Here is a 19,382-nt window from a genome sequence, read left to right as displayed (position 1 = left end):
AAGAAGTTTCTGAGCAGCTGGAGACTTTGAATTGAATGGCGATGCTAATGTTTTCCATTAAATACCTTCTAGCATAGGCATGTCAGAGCCTTGACGCTACTGTTTGCGCTTCATGCGATGAGCTCAACTCGCTTCTCATTAGCGCGGAGATGCAGTTTACGCAAAACCCTGGATCCCACGTCACCTCCGTGCTTGGTTGGAGGGAGGAAGAGGCGTGCCGGACCTTGACATGTCTCCACGGGCACGAGACGGGGACTTGCTTGTTGGCGGGAAGCTTTCACGTGAAGTTGTTTAATTTGCTCTTTAAAATATGAACATCTGATCACACCCTCATGTTAAGACACACCCTCAAAACGGTAAGACACACCCTGAGGGTGTGTCTTAACATGCCCCGTTTTGCTGCGGTTTGCTTTGCTTTGCCCAAAGAAGTGATTTGGCGTGCTATGAGTGGCTCCTACGTTTTAATTTAGGGTCAAAGTGTAGATTTTGGGGCGACACCCGGAAAAGTAGAAAAAGAAAAAATTCTGGCCTGTCCCATATCCGGTTCTGTAAGCATATGCTGCATGCCATGTTGGAGTGAGAGTGTTCCACAGTCGTGGAAGGTCTACACTGCGTGCATCGTATCATACTAGCTAGCCCAGCAGAAATCTCCGAAATAAAACCAGCAATCCGTATCCTTCTGAGATACAGTACCAAGGGTAACGCTGAGCCGCTTGCTTTGAAGGCGTAGTACGTCAGAATCGACAAGCCCATCGCGCCGTTTCCTCCTTCACGCCTAAAGGTGCAGCATGAAAATTTTCTACCATTTCATCGTATGCACATGATACCCCTCCTTCCACTTCACGGAATGTTAAATTATTGCACGCTTGTCCGGCTCTGAAATCTACAAATTTGTCGCGTCACCGCTCGGTGCCAGACTTCTTAGTTGCATTCCGGCCTTGTCGTGGAACTAGACGACCTCAACTTTAGCAGAAGCCCGTCGTCGAGTGCTGTGAATCAAGACTCCAGCGCACGTCGTCGCAAGCAGCACAAAAAGTCCACTGCAGTTCCTCTCGACGCACTATGACGTCATATACGGACCGCGGCGTAAAACCTGAGCGCGGAGAAATCCTCGCCTTTGACCATGTCCATTTCTGGGTCGGAAATGCTTTCCAGGCGGCCGCATATTACATTTCACGCTTCGGCTTCGAACCTTTTGTTTACCGTGGGCTGGAAACTGGGTCGCGATCCGTCATGACGCAGGTTGTCAAGCAGAACGCCATCATCTTCGCCTTCTCATCTGCCATCGAACCCGGCAGTCATGAAATTGCAAACCACGTACTCAAGCACGGCGACGGCGTCAAGGATGTCGCTTTCCGCGTAGACGATTGCGCTGCCGTGTATGAACGCGCCATCGCAGCAGGGGCTGTTTCCGTATCGAAGCCGCAGACTCATGTGACAGAGCAGGGCACGTGCGTCTTGGCGACTGTCGAAGCCCCGTATGAGGGTACGTGCCATACTTTCGTCGAGCGAAAGGACTACAACGGCAACTTTTTGCCAGGTTACGCTAAAATCGAAGAGCCCGATCCGCAGCTAGACCTAGTTGAGCCTGTCAACTTGAGGTTTATTGACCACTGCGTTGCCAATCAGCCAGAAGGCGAGATGGACAGAGTGGCTCAATGGTATGTGGAAAAATTTGCTTTCCATAGGTTTTGGAGCGTTGATGACAAGCAGCTGCACACCAAGTATAGTTCTTTGAGAAGCGTTGTTGTGGCAGATTACTTTGAACGCGTCAAAATGCCGATAAATGAGCCCGCCAATGGACTCAGAAAGTCTCAAATACAGGAGTTTGTAGATTACTACGGGGGTCCTGGCATTCAACATATTGCACTCAACACGTCAGATATCGTCACATCGGTCTCTCGCCTTCGTCAACGCGGGGTTGCGTTCATTCAAGTGCCAGATACCTATTACACAGACCTGAAAAATAGGCTCAGCGACAGTTCTACAAATGTCACAGAGGGTTTGAACAAGCTCAAAGCAATGGGTATTTTAGTTGACTTTGATGAGTCGGGATACCTTCTGCAGATATTCACAAAACCAACTCAAGATAGGCCTACTTTCTTCCTAGAAATCATCCAAAGGAGGTCGCACGAAGGGTTTGGCGCGGGTAATTTCAAAAGTTTGTTTGAAGCAATCGAAAGGGAGCAGGCACTTCGCGGGAATCTGTAGTACAACTCTTGTTGTATCACGCGTAATAGAAACTTTCACACAACATTTGGACACATTAGACAGATGCATTGTGCAGATAGTTTGAAGCGTCCTTTTTAGCAAAATTGGGTTCACACAGAAAGTGTTTATAGACGCAGGGGCGAATACTGCGCACTATCAAGCAGTTGGCCACTTGAAATATGCCTCGAATCGTTTTTCATTGCTTGGACATCTACGGTTGGTACCATATACGAATGGCCCTTCCTCAAACCCTCGTAGTCTCACTGGTATCGAGCAGCATTGATTCTCGAATTGACCTGGATTGTGCACGACATGGATTTCTACTAGCATAAAAAACAATGAATGCAAATACTGATCTCGTATCTTCTCTTACCAACGGGCGCAGCTTTGAGAAATGGGCGGCTGTTGAACCTTCGCGTCCTCATGAACCTCACTCGACGTTCCGTGTGACCCGCATTTTTGTGGTTTAGTTTGAGCGGACATCTTAGAGTTTAAATTTCCCTCCCTTTTCCTGCGCCTCAGTAACCACAAATACTTTTATTTTGAAGACAAAAGAAGCATGTCAAGATACGGAGAGTATTGTAGAGTATATTTCATCAATGTTACGACGGGCTGAGGCACAGACTGCAATAGCAAAAAGGAAGGTTAATCTTTGAAAGATTAATGCTCACTGAGCCGGAGAATAAGCCAAGGGGCAAGTGTTCCAGGACCTCAGGCTGCGGCAGAAATTCCCATAGACGTTATGCCCTTTCAAAGGCGTTTCACAGAAAAAGTGGGGCGAAGAGGTAAAGGATAGATATAGCGTGTTGCAGCTTCAGTGTGTCCGCTTGACGTGCCAAGGAAGCTGCATCGAGACATCTTGTTAGGGAAAGTAACGCTATCCATAAAAACAGCCAGACACGACGAAGATGCCCACAACAGAAACGCTTCAGTCTCTTGAATGTGGCGGCGATGTACTCTGCAACTTGCAGCGTACAAGTGGATGGTCAGGCTCCTCAATGGACAGTACTTTTGAAAACATCGATTTCTCTCCGAGCAAAGTAAGCCCTTGCGACAGTCTTGAAGTTCCATTTCCACGCCCGAAAACAGGAATTGGCAGTAACATCAGCAAAGTAGATGAAGCATCTCAAGTACACTCAGGTCGTAGGAACGTTCGATACGTTTTTGAGTTTCCAAACGCACCGATGCTTCACTTGCCTCAGAAGTATGCGGTATGGGGCATTGACTCATCCCAAAAACATGTGCACCAGCCTCAAAATACCGAGAAAGATCTTCTGAGTCAAATAGATTTTGATTCTAGGCATGATGGAAACACAGCAGACGACCTATGGCATGAAGACAAACAGTTTCTCGGCAACGACTTTAGTACCAACACGAGCCAGCCTCTGAGTTTAAGGGAGAACGAACTATGGCCATTGCTCATTTGGAACGAAGAAGCATGGACACGAAACGCTGAGGAAAGCCGAACTATGGAATGTATGGCCAGCTCAGACTGCTATACGGTCTCCCAATGCGCAGAGCTGCTGACGGAGGAGCATATGGGGTCAATATCAGTGCCTGGGGATTCTCTCGAAGACCAGACAGAGGACCCCATCAACTCTCTGACGTGCGAGGAAACTTTTGTTGATGAAGACTTTATTATAGATGGCCTCTTTTCTTGCAGTGCTTCAAACCCCGGAGAAACGAGTCCAGCAGCAGCTCCTCAGGCATACCGTCGAAGTCATACCTACTCAAATCCGAACGAGGTGCATGCTTTGGACTTGATACAGACCGGCTGCTCCGGTGTGTCAATCGAAGCTAAGTCGCCTCCTCGAAAGCCGAGTTCTCGTCGCCACATGACTTCAAGGCCTCCGGGGATTTATTTTGAAGGTATGCGTCTCAGCGACAGCCCGTCGAAAGGAAGTGAGAGTCGCAGCGGAACAAATCAACCTTCTCGGTTTTGCCACATATGCCTGAGAAGAGCTGAGCGCCTCCCGTTGATGGCTTGTGGCCGTCTTCGCAATGGACTTTGTCGGAAAGTCATTTGCGAAAGGTGCTTCAATGACTTTGGCTACGACTGGGAGAGCAGTGCCGTTCCGGGTTCGGGCTGGATTTGTACGCATTGTAGGAAAACGTACGTTCAATTGTCTCTCAAAACGCAGGCGGCTTCACTTTTTTCAGATCAGATTGCATCTAGAGAAAACCTTTTCAACGGAGCACTAACTACGAAGTTTCTTCACTTTTTTTTTTTTTTTTTTCGTCTGCGCAATACGGTGACTTGTGCTTTCTTTCTTGCGAATGCATGTTTGCTTTTCACAGATGTCCTCCTCGTGCACAGTGCTTTATTTACAAGAGGACGAACGATAGAAGGCACAACGCTTTGATGAAGAGGAGGCGTGTGATGTGTGACTCGAAAATAGGAAACAGGGTAGTGGCAACAGAGGAAGATAACCAATTTTAAGCTCATAAGATAGCCGGAATGAGTTTCTCACTCTTACGATTTGTCTGCGAGATGGAAAGAGGTTTGAAGCACTACTAGTAGGCAGAAAAAAATTCTTTTGGCCTCTCCGTGAATAGCAGTGGGCCATTTTGTGCAGCATGCGACGCAATAGACTTGCCTTAAAGATTACGAGGCACTGGAGCGCTTTGTGCGGTATAATTACTTGTTCATTCCAGCGAGAGCAGGGTTCGCGTCACAGGTTTATAAGGGTCATGCAAGAAAGCCTCCAGGGAAGAATCGGAACATGACTGCTTATGCTGTCAATTTTCAATTGTGTTGCCAACCGAAAGCGTACTTTACGCGGCCCAGGCTGCTACGAAGTGGAGTTAGCCCAAGAGGCCATCTCGTGTGGAAATCGCAGGTGGAAGCAAGCCTGTGGGCAAGCAATATTGTCGGTAACATGCATCTCTTCATGACTAAGGCCGAACGCTCCGACCGTTATATCGACTATTCCGAAATGGCTAAAAGCTGTAGATCCAGGGCGATCGCTTGCAGAATTAGATTCCCATATAGGTGACTTCCAATTTCTGTACTGCTGCTAGGGTACCACGCACAGAATTTAACCACCCCATGGGTGAAAATGGAGCAAGATATTTTTGAGGGGGTGATTTCTTCCATGCCGCTTGGAGTCTACGGTGACTTTCAGGGCTTGAAGGTGACTTTGCACCCCTCCACAGCGCTTAGAGGGTGACAGAGTGCATCTATGGGGCGTCATTGGAAAAATGTATGAGATTAGGGGTGACAATCATCATCCCGAGGGATATATTCAAACGGAATGTGTGAGATTAGGGGTGACAGTTATCATCCCGAGGGATATATTCAAACGGTCTATAACCCTCACATTTACAATCGTCGTCAAATCAAGCTACAATACGCATTAGAAACTATCCCAACTGCTTCGCATTTGGAACCATCCTCCCACAACTAGGGATTCCCAAACAGTTGACGCAGTTGACACTGCGGACAGATATGACCCTTTTTTCGACAAAGACCGCACGTATAACCGCGCTTCTTCTTTGCGGCAGGACCTCTCTCAAACCACCCCTTCCTGCGAACACCAGAATTTTTAACCGGACGCCCTCGCGGCGGTGGCAATGCTTTGGGAATAGTGAGGTTAGTCCCAGCGATGACTGAAACCTTTGCGCGTGATATTACGCTATCAACTTCTGACTGGGATGGTAGAGTAAACGATACATCTTTATATAGCTCGCTCCATCTGGCGGCTAGATGCTTTCCGCAATAAAGCGGTGAATGTTAGCCGTTCCATACTTCTCGCACAGCACTGTAACTCCATGGAAGCATGGAATACCATCGCCATTAGACGAATACCCGCAGCAAACCGGCGGCTTTTGCCGCACATCCGACAAACTTACCCGACGCTGTAGTGCTCCATCTGTGCAGCTTGTCACAGTTGCTTCCATTTGCGCAGTTCCATCCACGAAGGAAACTGTTTCCTGATACAATCGGGACCGTTGAATCAAAGTAGCAATCTTCTTCTCGATAGCCGGGGGTACTGGACTTGTACATGACTGTGAAGCAGATTGGCGTTTGAGGAATCCGGACCGTTGCGTCAAAACCACTTTGTTAATCATCTTTTGTGGTTCAACGGAGCGAATGTGGTTTCGCAAAGAGGGGCTCATCTGACTTTCCGCCCCTTGGGAGGTGACGATTGTGTCCTCCAATCGCGAGTAAGCTTTGTAAAGCTCGGACGGTTCGAATTTGCCCAGATATTGCTTCTGCGCCTCTGTGTACTCAACCACGATGGCATCCACTGCCCGTCTGGATGGTGCATGCAGCGCCCGCTCGTATAGAGACAACCCAATTGCCTTCGTAGCCCCAAGCTTAACTCCCATGTTTTCGCGTACGTGTAGGGGGTCCAAGAACATCTTCGCCTCATTGAAAACTTCTTTATACGCCTTGTCGATGCTCTTCTCTTGGTCAACGATGGTGGTGCGTTTCTGCGACGTCGAACCCGGGTATCTCCTTGCATGCCTCAAAGACGGTTCTCCAGTACTCGTAACTCTCAGCTCCGACGAAGTGGGCAAACACCAGTGGCAGGAGGTGCATGTTCGTGTCGTACGTTACAAACTCGAATGTAGTCCCGTACGATTGCGGTCCCACCCCGTCACAGTGAGCCGCATCTGCTGCTGCCGTCCTACGCCCAAGAGCACAATAACGAGCAGCAACGCTCGGCACGAATAAGAGTCCACCGTAGTAGCGACCGTCTTCTGCAATATCCGACATGTCAATCACCTCTTCGTTGAATTCGGCGTCCTCTGGGATGTTTTTCGCCTTCTTGCACTGTTGGAAGATGTGCTTGGCAGACCGGATTCTCTGCTGCTTCATCTCCGAACCGTCGATAATGAAGATACGAACGGTGTGCCCACAGTTGCGCAGCAATTCAGCATACCCCTCCATGCTTGCCATATCAACAGCCCGAGATGCGTCCATATGTCGCAACAGCTCGACGCGTACGGAGCGATAGTGGCTATCCGGCGGTTGGCGCTTGTAAATTTGCTTTGCCCTTACCAGCGCAGCGATAGTTTTCGCCGAGATGTTTGGATTGCTTGTAGCCTCGCTCTGAATGGCACGAGCAACCTGCAAGGGAGTATATGCCGGCATGCAGTGCCCTCGCTTCCCTTGCTTTTCCTCTTCCCCGCTCACATGTTGCCCGCTGCATTCGTTGGAGTGCTCCGTAAACCTGTTTAGTTTCCAAAGACCTGAGCGAGGCTGCCAATGGAACACAATTGAAGCATGGCATGTCGTGTTGCGGCATTTCATTCTCACTCTTTCCAACGTTTGGGAGATGTTTACCCCCATCTGAACCCCTACATAAGCCGTGTATGCTCGAATCAATTGCTCACATTGCCAGCGAAACTCCAGTTGCATGCCAACCTCCGGGATAATCCCGACACATCGGCGCGGCTTGCATGTACGCGCTCCCACTTGCTCGGCCTTGAGAGCAAGCTTCGCACGTTGCATCGTGCGGTATTTAGAGGCACGCTTCTGTTCAGAACGCTTTCGGTCTAGAGCAGAGTCTTTGCTACCTGCAGATTTTTTCCCGCGCACGGTATTTCTTGGCGTCGCGGCTTCGACTCACCCCCCGCGCGTCCACTTGCGGAAGTGTCACCACTCTCTCCTCGCATGAAATCCGTGTCACCACTCGACTGGGCTGCGTCGTCCATGTCCTCACTCAGTCCTGCGAGCCTGGCAATAACGGCATCGTCAGCATCTCCAATGACGTAATTTGCGGGGGAATAGTACGCATCTTTATCCCTTTCTTCGCTTCCACTCTCACTCTCAGGGCCATCCTCGTCTTCATCTTCGTACGCAGTAGACCACCAATCACCGCAACCTCCCCCAGTCTCCTCATACGTTTGAGGAGGCTCCGGAGAGTCTTTCTCGCAAGACTGAGGAGCAGCATCACCATCCACGCCCCCACGGCCTGGCTTTACAACAGGCGAAATACCATCGCTTGAAACCTCACCGCTTCCTTCCCCCCCTTCTCCCCGGCTTGTCCGTTCCTGCTCCGATCCCTCACGCTTCCCACGCGCATGTTCAGTACGCCCTTTCTCTGCGCTTTCCTGCCATTTGCTCTCACTCCCTTCGCGACGGATCTCCTCGCGCTCGTGATCTGCCCTTTGACGCTCCCCGTCGTCGCGCTCTGCCATCTCGGGAGCTGTACGCGCCCTTTCTTCACGCGCGCGTGCATCACGCACCCTCCGAGCGGTAGCCTCTTGCCGCTCCTCCTTCTCCCTCTGCTGTTGAGCAGCTGCGCGAGCATGCTCGTTTGTGGAGTTTGGCGTCAGATTGCGCGCTGTAGTTGGAGCTTCTTGGCGCTTACGGATCTCTTCGGCACGTCTCTCGAAGACCCGCAGCTCCTGTTCCCAGATTGTTTCAGAGAGCGAAAACTTAAGATGACCCCGCAAGACGAAATCTCTGTCGTGATAGATGTCTTTCACGTTAACAGCAACGGCAACGAGGTTTTCTACCATTTCCATTGCCCTACTCAATGTACGCATGCTTCGAGTCGCCCCCCGGGGATCGTCGCGGCAGACGTCCGGGTGAACCAAGGCAGCGAGACGGCGGAAAGCTTTTCGAACAGCTGATATCGGGGCAGTCGCTCCCGTGAAGCAAAACAGTTGTAGGAGGGTCGTAGCATTTTCCTCCACAACATTGAAGTGACGGAGGGCCTGCACAGTCGTTTTCGGTAGGTCTGGGACTGCTGGGGGCGACATGGTTGTATGGTTTGAGCAGCGGCCTTAGGGTGACGTGGGGGAATGCAGAGCAGAATACAGGGTGAATCAGGCAAGAGTAAAGAGATTAGCGCAGGTCGTTCGCGGGTAGAGTGACAACGTGGGATTACAGGGTGATTCTTTATTGTCCCTCACGGCTTAAGGGGTGATTCTGCTGACTAAAATGCGACATTTTCCGTTGTGATTGGAAACGATGGTGACATATGAAAATCACCTACCGAGCCGTCCATCCCCTTCCTATTCACCCTCCATGCCATCCACCTTTTCCGCTGTCACCCCCCCGATTGTCTAATTCTGCAAGCTGTCACCCCCCCAATCGCAGAATCTCCCTTCCGAACTCGATACACATTTCCGGCGAAATGAACGGCAGGCGATGGTCAGTTCTGACTAAAACGGACCTGTATCTTATGATCACGCTGTAATGCCTCCCGCCGCTCTCAGCCCCCACTATACGCCCCGGCCCCTTTGCGTCGGCCCTTTGCTTATCAGTGGGGGCAGCTGCTCAACTCTCTTTAATCCAGGCAGTCATCCGTTTTTCAGCCTGAGAAACGATTCCCCGTGCCAACACAGCGCGGAGGTTCGACACATTTCTTCCCTTACGGCAACGCCGAGCGGAATATCAGGAGAACAACCAGCTTTGCCCGTCGACGCCACCGATCCCGTCGAACCTCTACCCGCTCTCGACGCGGCGACGAGCTCAGCCATGTCGGCCTTAATCGCCGAGCAACTTAAAGTCGCATTAGCGACGCTGCAACCGAATGCAGGATCCGCCGCCACCGCGCACCCGATCTCGAGCGAGCCAGCTTCCGCTGCCCCCGCCGGGCCGGAACCAAGTCCGCTTGCACCCGATTCGTCAGAGAGGGGAAGCGACGCCGTCAGAACCGCCGCCGCCGCGGCCGATCCGCCGCCACCAGGTGCCGCAGCGGTTTCGGGAGGAGAGCCCGCCGCCGAGGAGGACAACCCGTACTCCGAAGGTGAAGAAGAAGAAGAATCCGGCTTCGACCCCGACGAAGGAGCAGGATCCCAGGCTTTCACGGAAACCTGGTATGAAGAGAGGACAGGGTACGTCATCCCGCCTCGATTCGAGATCCCTCGTCGCTACCAAGGGCGATTCCCTGTCCGCTTTGACCCGGACACTGTCGAGCACTACCACACCTTTTCGGCAGTCCACGCAAGCCCGGGTAGAGCCAGCGAGGCTAGCAAGTTATACGCCACCTCCGTTTGCCTTTGCGAGGTCTCCAACGAGCTTACCTCGGTCATTGGTGAGCTCGCCGCTCTGCTCCCCCGGGTCGAGGCGAGTGTCGACGGGGAAGAGCTCCGCAAGGCCGCCGTCCGCCTTTCAGACGTACAGGTCGCAGCGTTCGGAGTCTACGAGCTCAACGCCTCTAAGTACGAGGTACTCTGTGGTCTACAAGGAGCAGCTGGGGTTGTGGACCCTGAGCTTCTTGCGGCGTACATCGAACCCCCGGCTTCCTTCAGTTCCGCAGGAAGCCAGGCTTTCCGACGGCAGCAGGTGCAGGCGATCCGGTACGCCTCCCAGGTCGCAGGGCGACGCCGCGGAGGGCAGGCGCCGAGCGCTCCTCTTCGCGGGGCGCCTGTCACCGCCGCTCTCTCCGGACCTCCCGCCACAGGCCCTCAAGCGGGCAGAGGCGGTCGAGGGCGGGGACGGAGCCGCGGTCGTCGCGGCGGACGAGGAGGAGGAGGGACCCGCTAAGGAAAGCGATGCCCCTTGCGGTACCGCCGTCGGTCCGCGTAGGGAGGTCGCACGTGGCTTGGAGCGCCCTCGGCGCGAGTCCATGGCTAGTGCGACAGTTGAGCTTCGGACTGCAGCTGCCGTGGACTCAGGGGGCGCCGTATCAATGCCCGCGTCCGTACCCACTCTCTCGGGAGGACGCCGCATTTGCGCAGACCGAGGTGGACAGGTGGCTGAGCAAGGGGTTTGTCCGGAGGGCGACAGGGTCGCAAGCGCGGGCTCTGACACGGGCCGGGCAGATATACCCGTCGTTCGTCACACAAACGGCGGGGAAGAGCCGGCTCGTGGTGGACTACAAGAGGGCGAACGAGTGCATGGAGGCGCGCACGTTCCGAATGGACCAACTCGCGGACCTCGTCTCGGAGCTGAGCCAGGGGGACCATATGTGGAAGGCGGACATCAAGGACGCTTACTATCACCTCCGCATTCGCACCGAGGACAGGATGCGGCTGGCCTTCTACATCGGCAGTTGCATATTCATCCCCCTGTGCTTGAATTGCGGCTTGGCCGTCGCCCCGTGGTTCTTCACGAAGGCGATGGCCCCGGTCGTTGGCTTTTTGCGCCACCTCGGCCACCGCGCATTTTCCTACCTCGACGACTTTTTCGGGGCAGCGAAACCGCGGCGGCCGGGCGACGCCACCGGGAGGCTGGAAACGCACGAGCTGGGGAGGGTGATGGCGCTTCGATTCCGGAAGCTAGGCCTCACCCTGCACCCGGAGAAGAGCTTCTTCGAGGGGACGACGCGTTTGGAGGTCCTCGGAATCCTCGTAGACACCGAGGAGGAGCGTTTCTTGCTGTCCCCGAAGAAGCTCGCCTCCATCGAGCTCGGCGCGTCGCGTCTGTTGCGATACGCCTCCCGTCACCGTCGCTTCGTAAAGCGCAAGGACGTCGAGCGGTTCGCGGGGCTCGCGAACGCGAGCGCCCCAGCAGTAGTCGACTGCCGGCTGCGCCTCCGCGAACTCTTCCCTGCTCTGGGAGGGGATCCGCGCGTGCGAGCGCGCGAAGCCCGCGCAAAAAATTCGCCTGCAGCGGGCCTCGGCTTGCGCTCGGCTCCGCGCGAAGTTCTTCGCTCGGCCGCTCGGCCGCTCCGCGGCCGCGACCGCGAATCGACCTCGCTGCGGACTTGGCGCTCGCTCGCGCTACAACGGGATTGAGGCCCGAGAGCGACTCCCGCCTGTCCCACGCTGCTATGCGGGACCTTCAATGGTGGGCGCGTCTGGCATCCAACCCCCACGTCGGCCGAGTGATCTGGCCGAGCCCGGACTTGTGCGTCTTTACAGACTCCAGCATGTCAGGGTGGGGGGCGGCGTGGCAAGGCAAGGGGCCGGCGCCCGGGTTCCGAGGCGGAAGAGGGGGCGCACATCAACGAACTCGAGTTGACGGCCGCCCTGCTGGCGCTGCGCCAGTTTCTGCCCTTCGCACGGCCCAGGCACGTGCTGCTCGTGACAGATTCCCTTGTCACGGCGCATGTCGTCAGAAACTACACCAGCCGGTCGCCGCGTCTTCTCGCCAAGTTGCGCCTCCTCTGCGCCCTCTGCAAAGACCATGGCATCTCCCTGTCGACGCGACACCTGCCGTCGATTCTGAACTGCTGGGCGGACCGCCTATCGCGCCGGCACGACAGTTTTGACTGGCACCTACCGCGCGACGCCCGCCTGCTATTGCAGCGCCGCTTCGCGGCATGCCGCGGAGCGTTTCCATCCAGCGCGACGAGCGGTGCCCCGCTCTTCGCGCTGGATGGAAACGCTCTACCGAGGCGTCCGCCGCCGCCTGGTTTGTTCCCCGTCGTCATTCCGCGCCCCGCCCTCCTAGGGGTCTGGGCCCGCTTCCTGTCCGCTCGCGCCGGCGTTCTGGTGGCGCCGAATTGGCTGCGCCAGCAATGGTACCAAAGCGCAGCGTCGGTCGCCCGCCCGGTCACGGTCGTTCCGGGCGTGACGACACTGTGGAAGAGCGTCGCGTTCGAATTCAAGCCAGGGCCCGCCGCCGTTGGCAGGAGCAGGGCGCCGCCGCCGCTGCCCACTTTCTAGGCGCCCGGGCCGGAGCGGCCCAAGCCGCTCCTTTGCTCGGCCACAACCTCGTCTCCAGTACGCAGGCTGCCTATCAGCACCACTGGGAGGCGTTCACCGCGTTCTGTGGAATTGACGGGGTCTCGTCGCTGCCCGCCACCCCCATCACTGTGGCGTGCTACGTCGGACACCTGTACGTGCGGGGGACAGTCCGTGGAGGTTCTATCAGGCCGTACATTGCGGCCATCGGGTTGCAGCATCGCCGGTACGGCCTGGCCGACCCTACGAAGGACCACTTGGTCGCGTCCACGCGCCAAGGCTATGTTTCTAATGATGCCGCGCGCGCCGGAGGGCCTCCTGAGCGCTCGGCTCCCTTCCCTGCGGAGTGCGCGCTGCGTGCTCTCCAGCTCGCCTTGGCCGCCACCGATCACCGCGGTCTGCAGAAGTGGAGCGTCGTTGCGCTTGGGTTTCTAATCTGTACACGCCCCACCAGTCTGCGTTTGCTCCGTCGCTGTGACCTGCAACTGTCGCCGACAGAGGTGACCCTGCAGATGGTCACCTTCAAATATGGGGACCGGTGGTCGTCGCCGAGAATCGCTCTCCGCATCCCGTTCCCCTCCCCTTCCGACCCCCTCTACGAGCTACTGTCGAAATTGGGCGCCGCTGCCGTTCGCCTGGAATCCTACCTGTTCTCTGGAAGCTCCGATCGCTCACCGCCTACCGCTGCCGTTCTCCGCTCGACGCTAGACTCGCTAGTCGCGGACGTCCGACCCCCGGCCGGGACGAAATGTACCGCTCGCTCGCTCCGTAGTGGGAGGATCTCCGCGGCCTATGCGGCCGGCGTTCGCCTTGAGACCGTCATGCGTCTTTCTAACCACTCCTCTGCGGAGGTAGTGCACAAGCACTATTTAGACGCGCTGTTGCCGGTTACACCGGCGGCACGGTCGTTTTTCGGTCGCTTTGCGCCCTCCGCTGTCCGTCTATGACGCTCCATCCAGTCTCGAAATTTGGCATTCTACCGCGTGAGCATCTGTTACGGACCTGTATCTTATGATCACACTGTAATGCCTCCCGCCGCTCTCAGCCCCCACTGTACGCCCCGGCCCCTTTGCGTCGGCCCTTTGCTTATCAGTGGGGGCAGCTGCTCAACTCTCTTTACTCCAGGCAGTCATCCGTTTCTCAGCCCCCGCCCCCCCGCTCCTCGCGGCGTGGTGCGCGCTGTCAGCCAACCGTCTCTGTGTGCGTACGTCACACTTCTCGTTTAGAATTATCTAGAATTGTTCGTTTACTTGTTACCCTACCCCAGATGTTTCTCCTGAATAAAATCTGTGTTATGGCATTCTACCGCGCGGGCATCTGTTACGTATCGTTATCATAGAGCAGCCAGGATGGGAGCTGGACTCTCGCCGAGTGAGAGTGTATTATACTGTAAAGTTTGCATACAGTACCTTCGAAGCTACCGTTTGGTACAGTACGGCAGAGCACGACGATTGTGTTCTACAGCATGAAGTCTCGTGACTGCCGGTGGGACGGTGGTCCCACCGTCTGCTCCAAGGAGCAGGACGTTACGGATCGGTGAAGCCATCGGCTCACAATATCAGTGTCAGGAGGGGGATTTTTTTAGATAAAAGCACTCAGGCGCCAGTCCAGCTCCTGCCATGACGACAATATCTATATTGTGGTTGGTACATATTCATTGAATAGCCACCAATCACAATAAAGATACAGGGCATTCACCAACCATAATAGAGGCATGCTGGTGAGGAATGCACCGTAGAGTGCATTTGGGATAATTCGTGAACGGCTGGCGCGGGCGCAGGGCTGACTTTAAACTTTAAGTTTAGAGTTTACATGGCGCATTTTTAGAAGGCGGCGGAATTGGGGGTCCGTACCGACGAATCACAACAAGCTTTGGCCTGCTCTGAGGCCTCTTGTCAACACCACATGGCTGGAGTAGAATAAACATGTAGGTCGGCAATTTAACTAATTTAGTTACTTAAATGCACCCCGAGACAGGTGAAATTTAGCCGACACGGGCTGTGATTGGCTACTGCAATAAAAATGAAGACACTTGTACCAATTAGCGAGTCATTTCGTTCCCATAATTTACTCTCCATACGTGTATCACGAATCACGTGCCCAACTGTAAGAAGGTATGAAAGATCTGGACCTCATTTGTCCTCTATCATGGTGGGGCTTCTGGAGTTGATGCTTTTTCGGTCATGCGATTACAGCAGCATGCCGAGTGCTCTGCACTTGAACGGCAAACAAACAAACATTTTATATCGGCATTATTAAACTTATGTGTATTTTAGCAACACTTAAAAACACCTGGACACGAATCATGATTTGCTGACAAGCGCGACATAAAGGCCTCCCAAACACACACTGCAGAGGTCTGGGGTCAAGCAGCAATCGGCGACGCACCTCATACAAAGTGTGCCCCAACACACGCGACATCGTTAGGTAGTCACGACCATTTCACTTTCCTGCTGTGTCCATCCTCGTCCCGCACCTCACCCCGACCTCTCGGTGTAGCTGTGGTTCATCGCGAATGTTAACGTCGCTGTCGTTTGAAATCCCATCAGAAGAGAGCGTCTACCTCCGACGGTGATAGCTCCGCTGACTTTCGTTTCAAACCTCCACTTACTTGCATCGGCCGCGCTGAAGCGATAGGTCATGCCGCTGGCTCCGCGAAGCTCGCTTTCTCGTTTTCCTCTATCTAAGATGAAGATTCCAGCAGCCCTCTCACTTCTCCTCCTCCTCTCTTTGTTTGTCTCATCTCAGTCTGCCGTTTCCTCACCACTCACAGTAGATAGGACTGGGTTTCGCCCAAGCAGTGATTTTGAAACCCCTACTGTCAATGCTGCCGACCGAACCAGTCATATCGACGAAGTCCTCCCACCACCCACCGCTCGTTCTGCTGTTCCTATCCTCGATGATCCGGTTGAGGAACGGACTCATGATGTCTCAAAACTCAAGCCTCCCAACAGGCGGGCTGACAAGAAGCGTATTCTCGTTACTGGTGGTGCTGGCTTCATAGGTAGCCATTTGGTGGACAGGCTTATGGATGAGGGTCACATGGTAATTGTCGTAGATTCGCTCTTTACTGGCAAAAAGAGCAACCTTGAGAGACACTACAACTCTCCCCGTTTTGAGTTCATCCGACACGATGTCATCGATCCAATCAGCCTTGAAGTTGACCAAATTTATCATTTGGCTTGCCCAGCCTCGCCAATTCATTATAAGTATAACCCGATCCACACCCTCAAGACCAGTTTCTTGGGCACGTACAACATGTTGGGTCTCGCCAAGCGCACTCATGCTCGATTCCTCATTACGTCAACGTCTGAAGTGTATGGTGACCCCTTGGTACATCCGCAACACGAGGAATATTGGGGCAACGTCAACCCAATTGGCGAGCGTTCTTGCTATGATGAGGGTAAGAGAGTCGCCGAAACGTTGTGCTATGACTTTAAGCGGCAGAATGGTGTTGATATTAGGATTGCACGCATTTTCAACACATATGGCCCCAGGATGGCTCTCAACGACGGCCGAGTCGTGTCCAACTTTGTGGGACAAGCGTTGAGAGGGGAGCAGTTGACCGTACAGGGCTCAGGAAACCAAACAAGATCGTTTTGCTATGTTTCGGACCAAGTGGACGGTCTCATCAAGCTCATGAATACGGAGGATGTCGACGGTCCCGTCAATATCGGTAACCCACATGAATTCACTATTCGCGAACTTGCAGACGTTGTGAAAAAGGCTGTCGACCCGAATGTTGAAATTACTTATACCCCGTTAACCCCAGATGACCCCAAGCAACGTAAGCCGGACATCACAAAAGCGAAGGATGTCCTCGGCTGGGAGCCAGGAGTTGAATTGATGGATGGGCTGAAATTGATGACAGTCGACTTCAAGGAACGCATCCGAAACGGGGATGAAGGCTGGTGATAGCATGTGTAGCACTCCGTCACCACGACTGCTAACATGTGAACTGTAGAAACCGACACCCAAAACACAAATTGCATGCCCTTATGTAAAAGGGATCTTGTGCTTATGCTGGTCGAACATCAAACCGAGATTTTTTTCGCGGTCTGATTACCTCACTCTTCGGACGTTCGGCGAGGCGGGACCTAAATGGCACGTCTGCTTCTAGAGCTTGAGTGACATCTGACCTTCTAATAAACTTATCAGCCTCCGGGCGTGAACATGGGTTGCTATTTGTGTTCGATTGACGGTGCTTGAAAAGCCCTGGCATGTCAGGAGAATTGGAAATTCTAGCCCTTCTAGCCTCGTTCCAGAGCTTGCTGACCGATTGAGAGAAGTCGACGCGTACTCTCCGATCGTCGATGAGAGTGCTATCCATTTTGAAATATGCCTTTTCGCAGTGTTCTTTCTTCTCAAACTCAATGAAGCCATAGCACAACGATTTTCCAGATTTCCTATCACGCAAAATGTCTGCCTTGCACTCCCCAAAGCGCGAGAATATGATTTCAAGATCATCCGCTTCGGTAGCGGGATTCAGTTTGCAGATAAACAACACGTTTTCAGGCGGTTTCATATCCGCATCACGAATGTCGCCTATAATTTCAAGGACCTCCGCTCTAGTTCTGGCCTCTCGCTCTTGTTCTTGCTCTTTGAGACGAATTTTTGTCTTTTCACCAGAACTTTCTTCAAATTCTTCTTCATCGTCTGACCCTAGTCGATCTCCGCGACCACCTTGTGCTGGGTCTGGAGACGGACAATCAGAGGGAAGACCTGTAGGATCATCAAATGGGTCGTGCAAGACTATTGTGTGCCTTACTCGAATCAAGCGATACGGCCGAAAATCTTTGTCCACAAAAGCGTCAGCGATTTTGTCTACAACGTTAAAGCCTTCTACAACTTCTCCGATAACTGTGTGGTCATTGTCCAGGTAGCTCAAGCCATCCGCTAGAGTGATGAAAAACTGGCTCCCGATCTTCCTCGACCCTCCAACTACGCTTGACGCCATTGATACAGTTCCTTTGCGCTCATGTGAAGCAAACGGGGAACGTTCTAGGTTGAGGTACGCTGGGCCGGGGGGTTTGCATTTCGCGAAGACGGACTCGCCCCCATCTCCCTTATTGGTAGGATCTCCGGTCTGCGCTATGAATCCCTTCTCGATACGGAAGAATTCGCAGTCGTTGTAGTACTTAATGGTGCATAACTTTAAGAAGTTTCTGCATGCAGAAGGCGAGAGATGAGGTAAAAGATCAATGACGACATCGCCGTATGATGTTTCCATCAATACACTCATCTCTCAGAAATTTAGCTTCCCATGTTACTTTGCAGGGCGCATTATCGCGGGCTGAAACCCAGTTCTGTGTGAATGTGATCCTCAACCAGAGCGACTATGTGGTGATTGAAGGTCCCTCAACTTGTCTTGCAGGCATGAACAGTTTCGGTTTCTGCCTGCGTTGCCGAATAGAGCTTGTCCCTTCAGATGGCAGCGTGGTGGTACCTTAGCTGACTCTTTCGCTGAACGGTTGAGCGACACCTTTTTTGAGAAATGAATTTGTTATGAAGTAACCTTCAGACTCGGGATCTGACCATATTGAATAAAGCTTCATTCGACTAATTGGCAGGAAGTGTTTTATTTATGAAATGCCGTATTTAAAACAAGCATAAAAAGCCTCATTGCGCAATACACTAAGTCATTCAGGTTGCGCACGCCATGTTATACAGTATGAGAGCAGTTGAAATTGACCCCGCCTTCTTGTTTACAGTACGTGTTGCTCACACTTCATTCAGCCTTCGCACCTGTTCTCGAACGAGCCGGATTTTCGTGGGTGACGACGTTTCTTCATTCCATCAAACGCCGCGCCCCTCTCAGGCACCGTGCAGAGTAAGAGTTACATGCGTCGCTTTGCATGTGCAAATCGCTTTCTAGGAAGCAGTAGCGCCCCATTCACTCCAAGTGTAGGGTGACGACAATCGCAAAGCACGCAGCTGTCAATGAAGCGTCGACAACGACATCTTAGCAGTCTGTGACAATTATTCAATTACGCATTAACAGTTGCGTTGAGCTTGTTGAGTTCAGTGAAGATTGGTTATTTTGGATTACGGGGCAGTCGTGCTGGGGCCTGCTGAAGCCGCGTCGCGGCGTGAGACAGATAGCTTGGCTATCAGCATTGTAACACCTAGCCAAGTCGCTGGATATATTTCTAAGGTTACCGAGGAAAAAAGCGAGACTCTTCCATATCCCGTATGTCCCCCGACATGGTCAAGCAATGGGCTGTACTCTCAGAACACAAGACCCGACCTGGCCCTGAGTAGGAGTGATTACGGCAAATTTCCTCGCTTGTTTCCAGTCAATTCAAACGCACAACAGCTATGTGAATCCCGATCAGCTGTCCATATACAGGACTTCCAGGCCGCATTTGTCGAACCTAGAAGCATCTCTCGGGAGAAGGCCGTGCTTTGTGGTGATCAAGCTTACCACTTCCTTCCGACATCTCCAGGCGTATCTGATATTGATGAGGATTGTCAAGTTCCAGAGGCAAAGAAACGCCGGCGCTATGATACTGACACATGTGAAGGCGAATTATCTCAAATAATTCAGAATGCGGAAACGGCCATCAGCCAAGCAAGGTACGCCCAACGCGCTTCTTGGAAGACATTTACTTCAAGAGCTTCGGTACCTCCCCTTGGTG

At 53.2% G+C, this 19,382-nt stretch overlaps 4 protein-coding genes; 2 read left to right on the top strand and 2 right to left on the bottom strand.

Moving 5' to 3' along the window:
- The first annotated feature begins 1,062 nt into the window (after positions 1-1,062).
- On the top strand, positions 1,063-2,400 carry CHC_T00009321001 (4-hydroxyphenylpyruvate dioxygenase, 4HPPD). XM_005715962.1 is given in 2 exon segments: positions 1,063-2,211; positions 2,212-2,400. The coding sequence occupies 1 exon segment, from the start codon at positions 1,063-1,065 to the stop codon at positions 2,209-2,211; it is 1,149 nt and encodes a 382-aa protein (XP_005716019.1). The 3' UTR covers positions 2,212-2,400.
- A 12,821-nt stretch (positions 2,401-15,221) lies between these two features.
- Positions 15,222-15,386, bottom strand: CHC_T00004592001 (hypothetical protein). Its single transcript, XM_005715961.1, has one exon. The coding sequence runs from the start codon at positions 15,384-15,386 to the stop codon at positions 15,222-15,224; it is 165 nt and encodes a 54-aa protein (XP_005716018.1).
- A 46-nt stretch (positions 15,387-15,432) lies between these two features.
- On the top strand, positions 15,433-16,659 carry CHC_T00008912001 (UDP-glucuronic acid decarboxylase UXS). The gene has a single exon (XM_005715960.1). The coding sequence runs from the start codon at positions 15,433-15,435 to the stop codon at positions 16,657-16,659; it is 1,227 nt and encodes a 408-aa protein (XP_005716017.1).
- Positions 16,660-16,762: 103 nt separating this feature from the next.
- Positions 16,763-17,986, bottom strand: CHC_T00009116001 (Peptidyl-prolyl cis-trans isomerase). The gene has a single exon (XM_005715959.1). It carries the CDS (start codon positions 17,984-17,986, stop codon positions 16,763-16,765), a length of 1,224 nt encoding a protein of 407 aa, XP_005716016.1.
- Positions 17,987-19,382: the final 1,396 nt, after the last annotated feature.

This window comes from Chondrus crispus, genomic scaffold (assembly GCF_000350225.1).
Source record: "Chondrus crispus Stackhouse genomic scaffold, scaffold_239, whole genome shotgun sequence".
Taxonomy (NCBI): Eukaryota; Rhodophyta; class Florideophyceae; order Gigartinales; family Gigartinaceae; genus Chondrus; species Chondrus crispus.
Note: the sequence above shows the minus strand (reverse complement) of the source record. Positions and strands in the feature narration are given on the sequence as shown.

What these genes read in the sequence shown, in the direction of transcription:
- CHC_T00009321001 (XM_005715962.1), top strand. Translation starts at nt 1,063, where the DNA reads ATGACGTCATATACGGACCGCGGCGTAAAACCTGAGCGCGGAGAAATC.
- CHC_T00004592001 (XM_005715961.1), bottom strand. Translation starts at nt 15,386, where the DNA reads ATGACCTATCGCTTCAGCGCGGCCGATGCAAGTAAGTGGAGGTTTGAA.
- CHC_T00008912001 (XM_005715960.1), top strand. Translation starts at nt 15,433, where the DNA reads ATGAAGATTCCAGCAGCCCTCTCACTTCTCCTCCTCCTCTCTTTGTTT.
- CHC_T00009116001 (XM_005715959.1), bottom strand. Translation starts at nt 17,986, where the DNA reads ATGAGTGTATTGATGGAAACATCATACGGCGATGTCGTCATTGATCTT.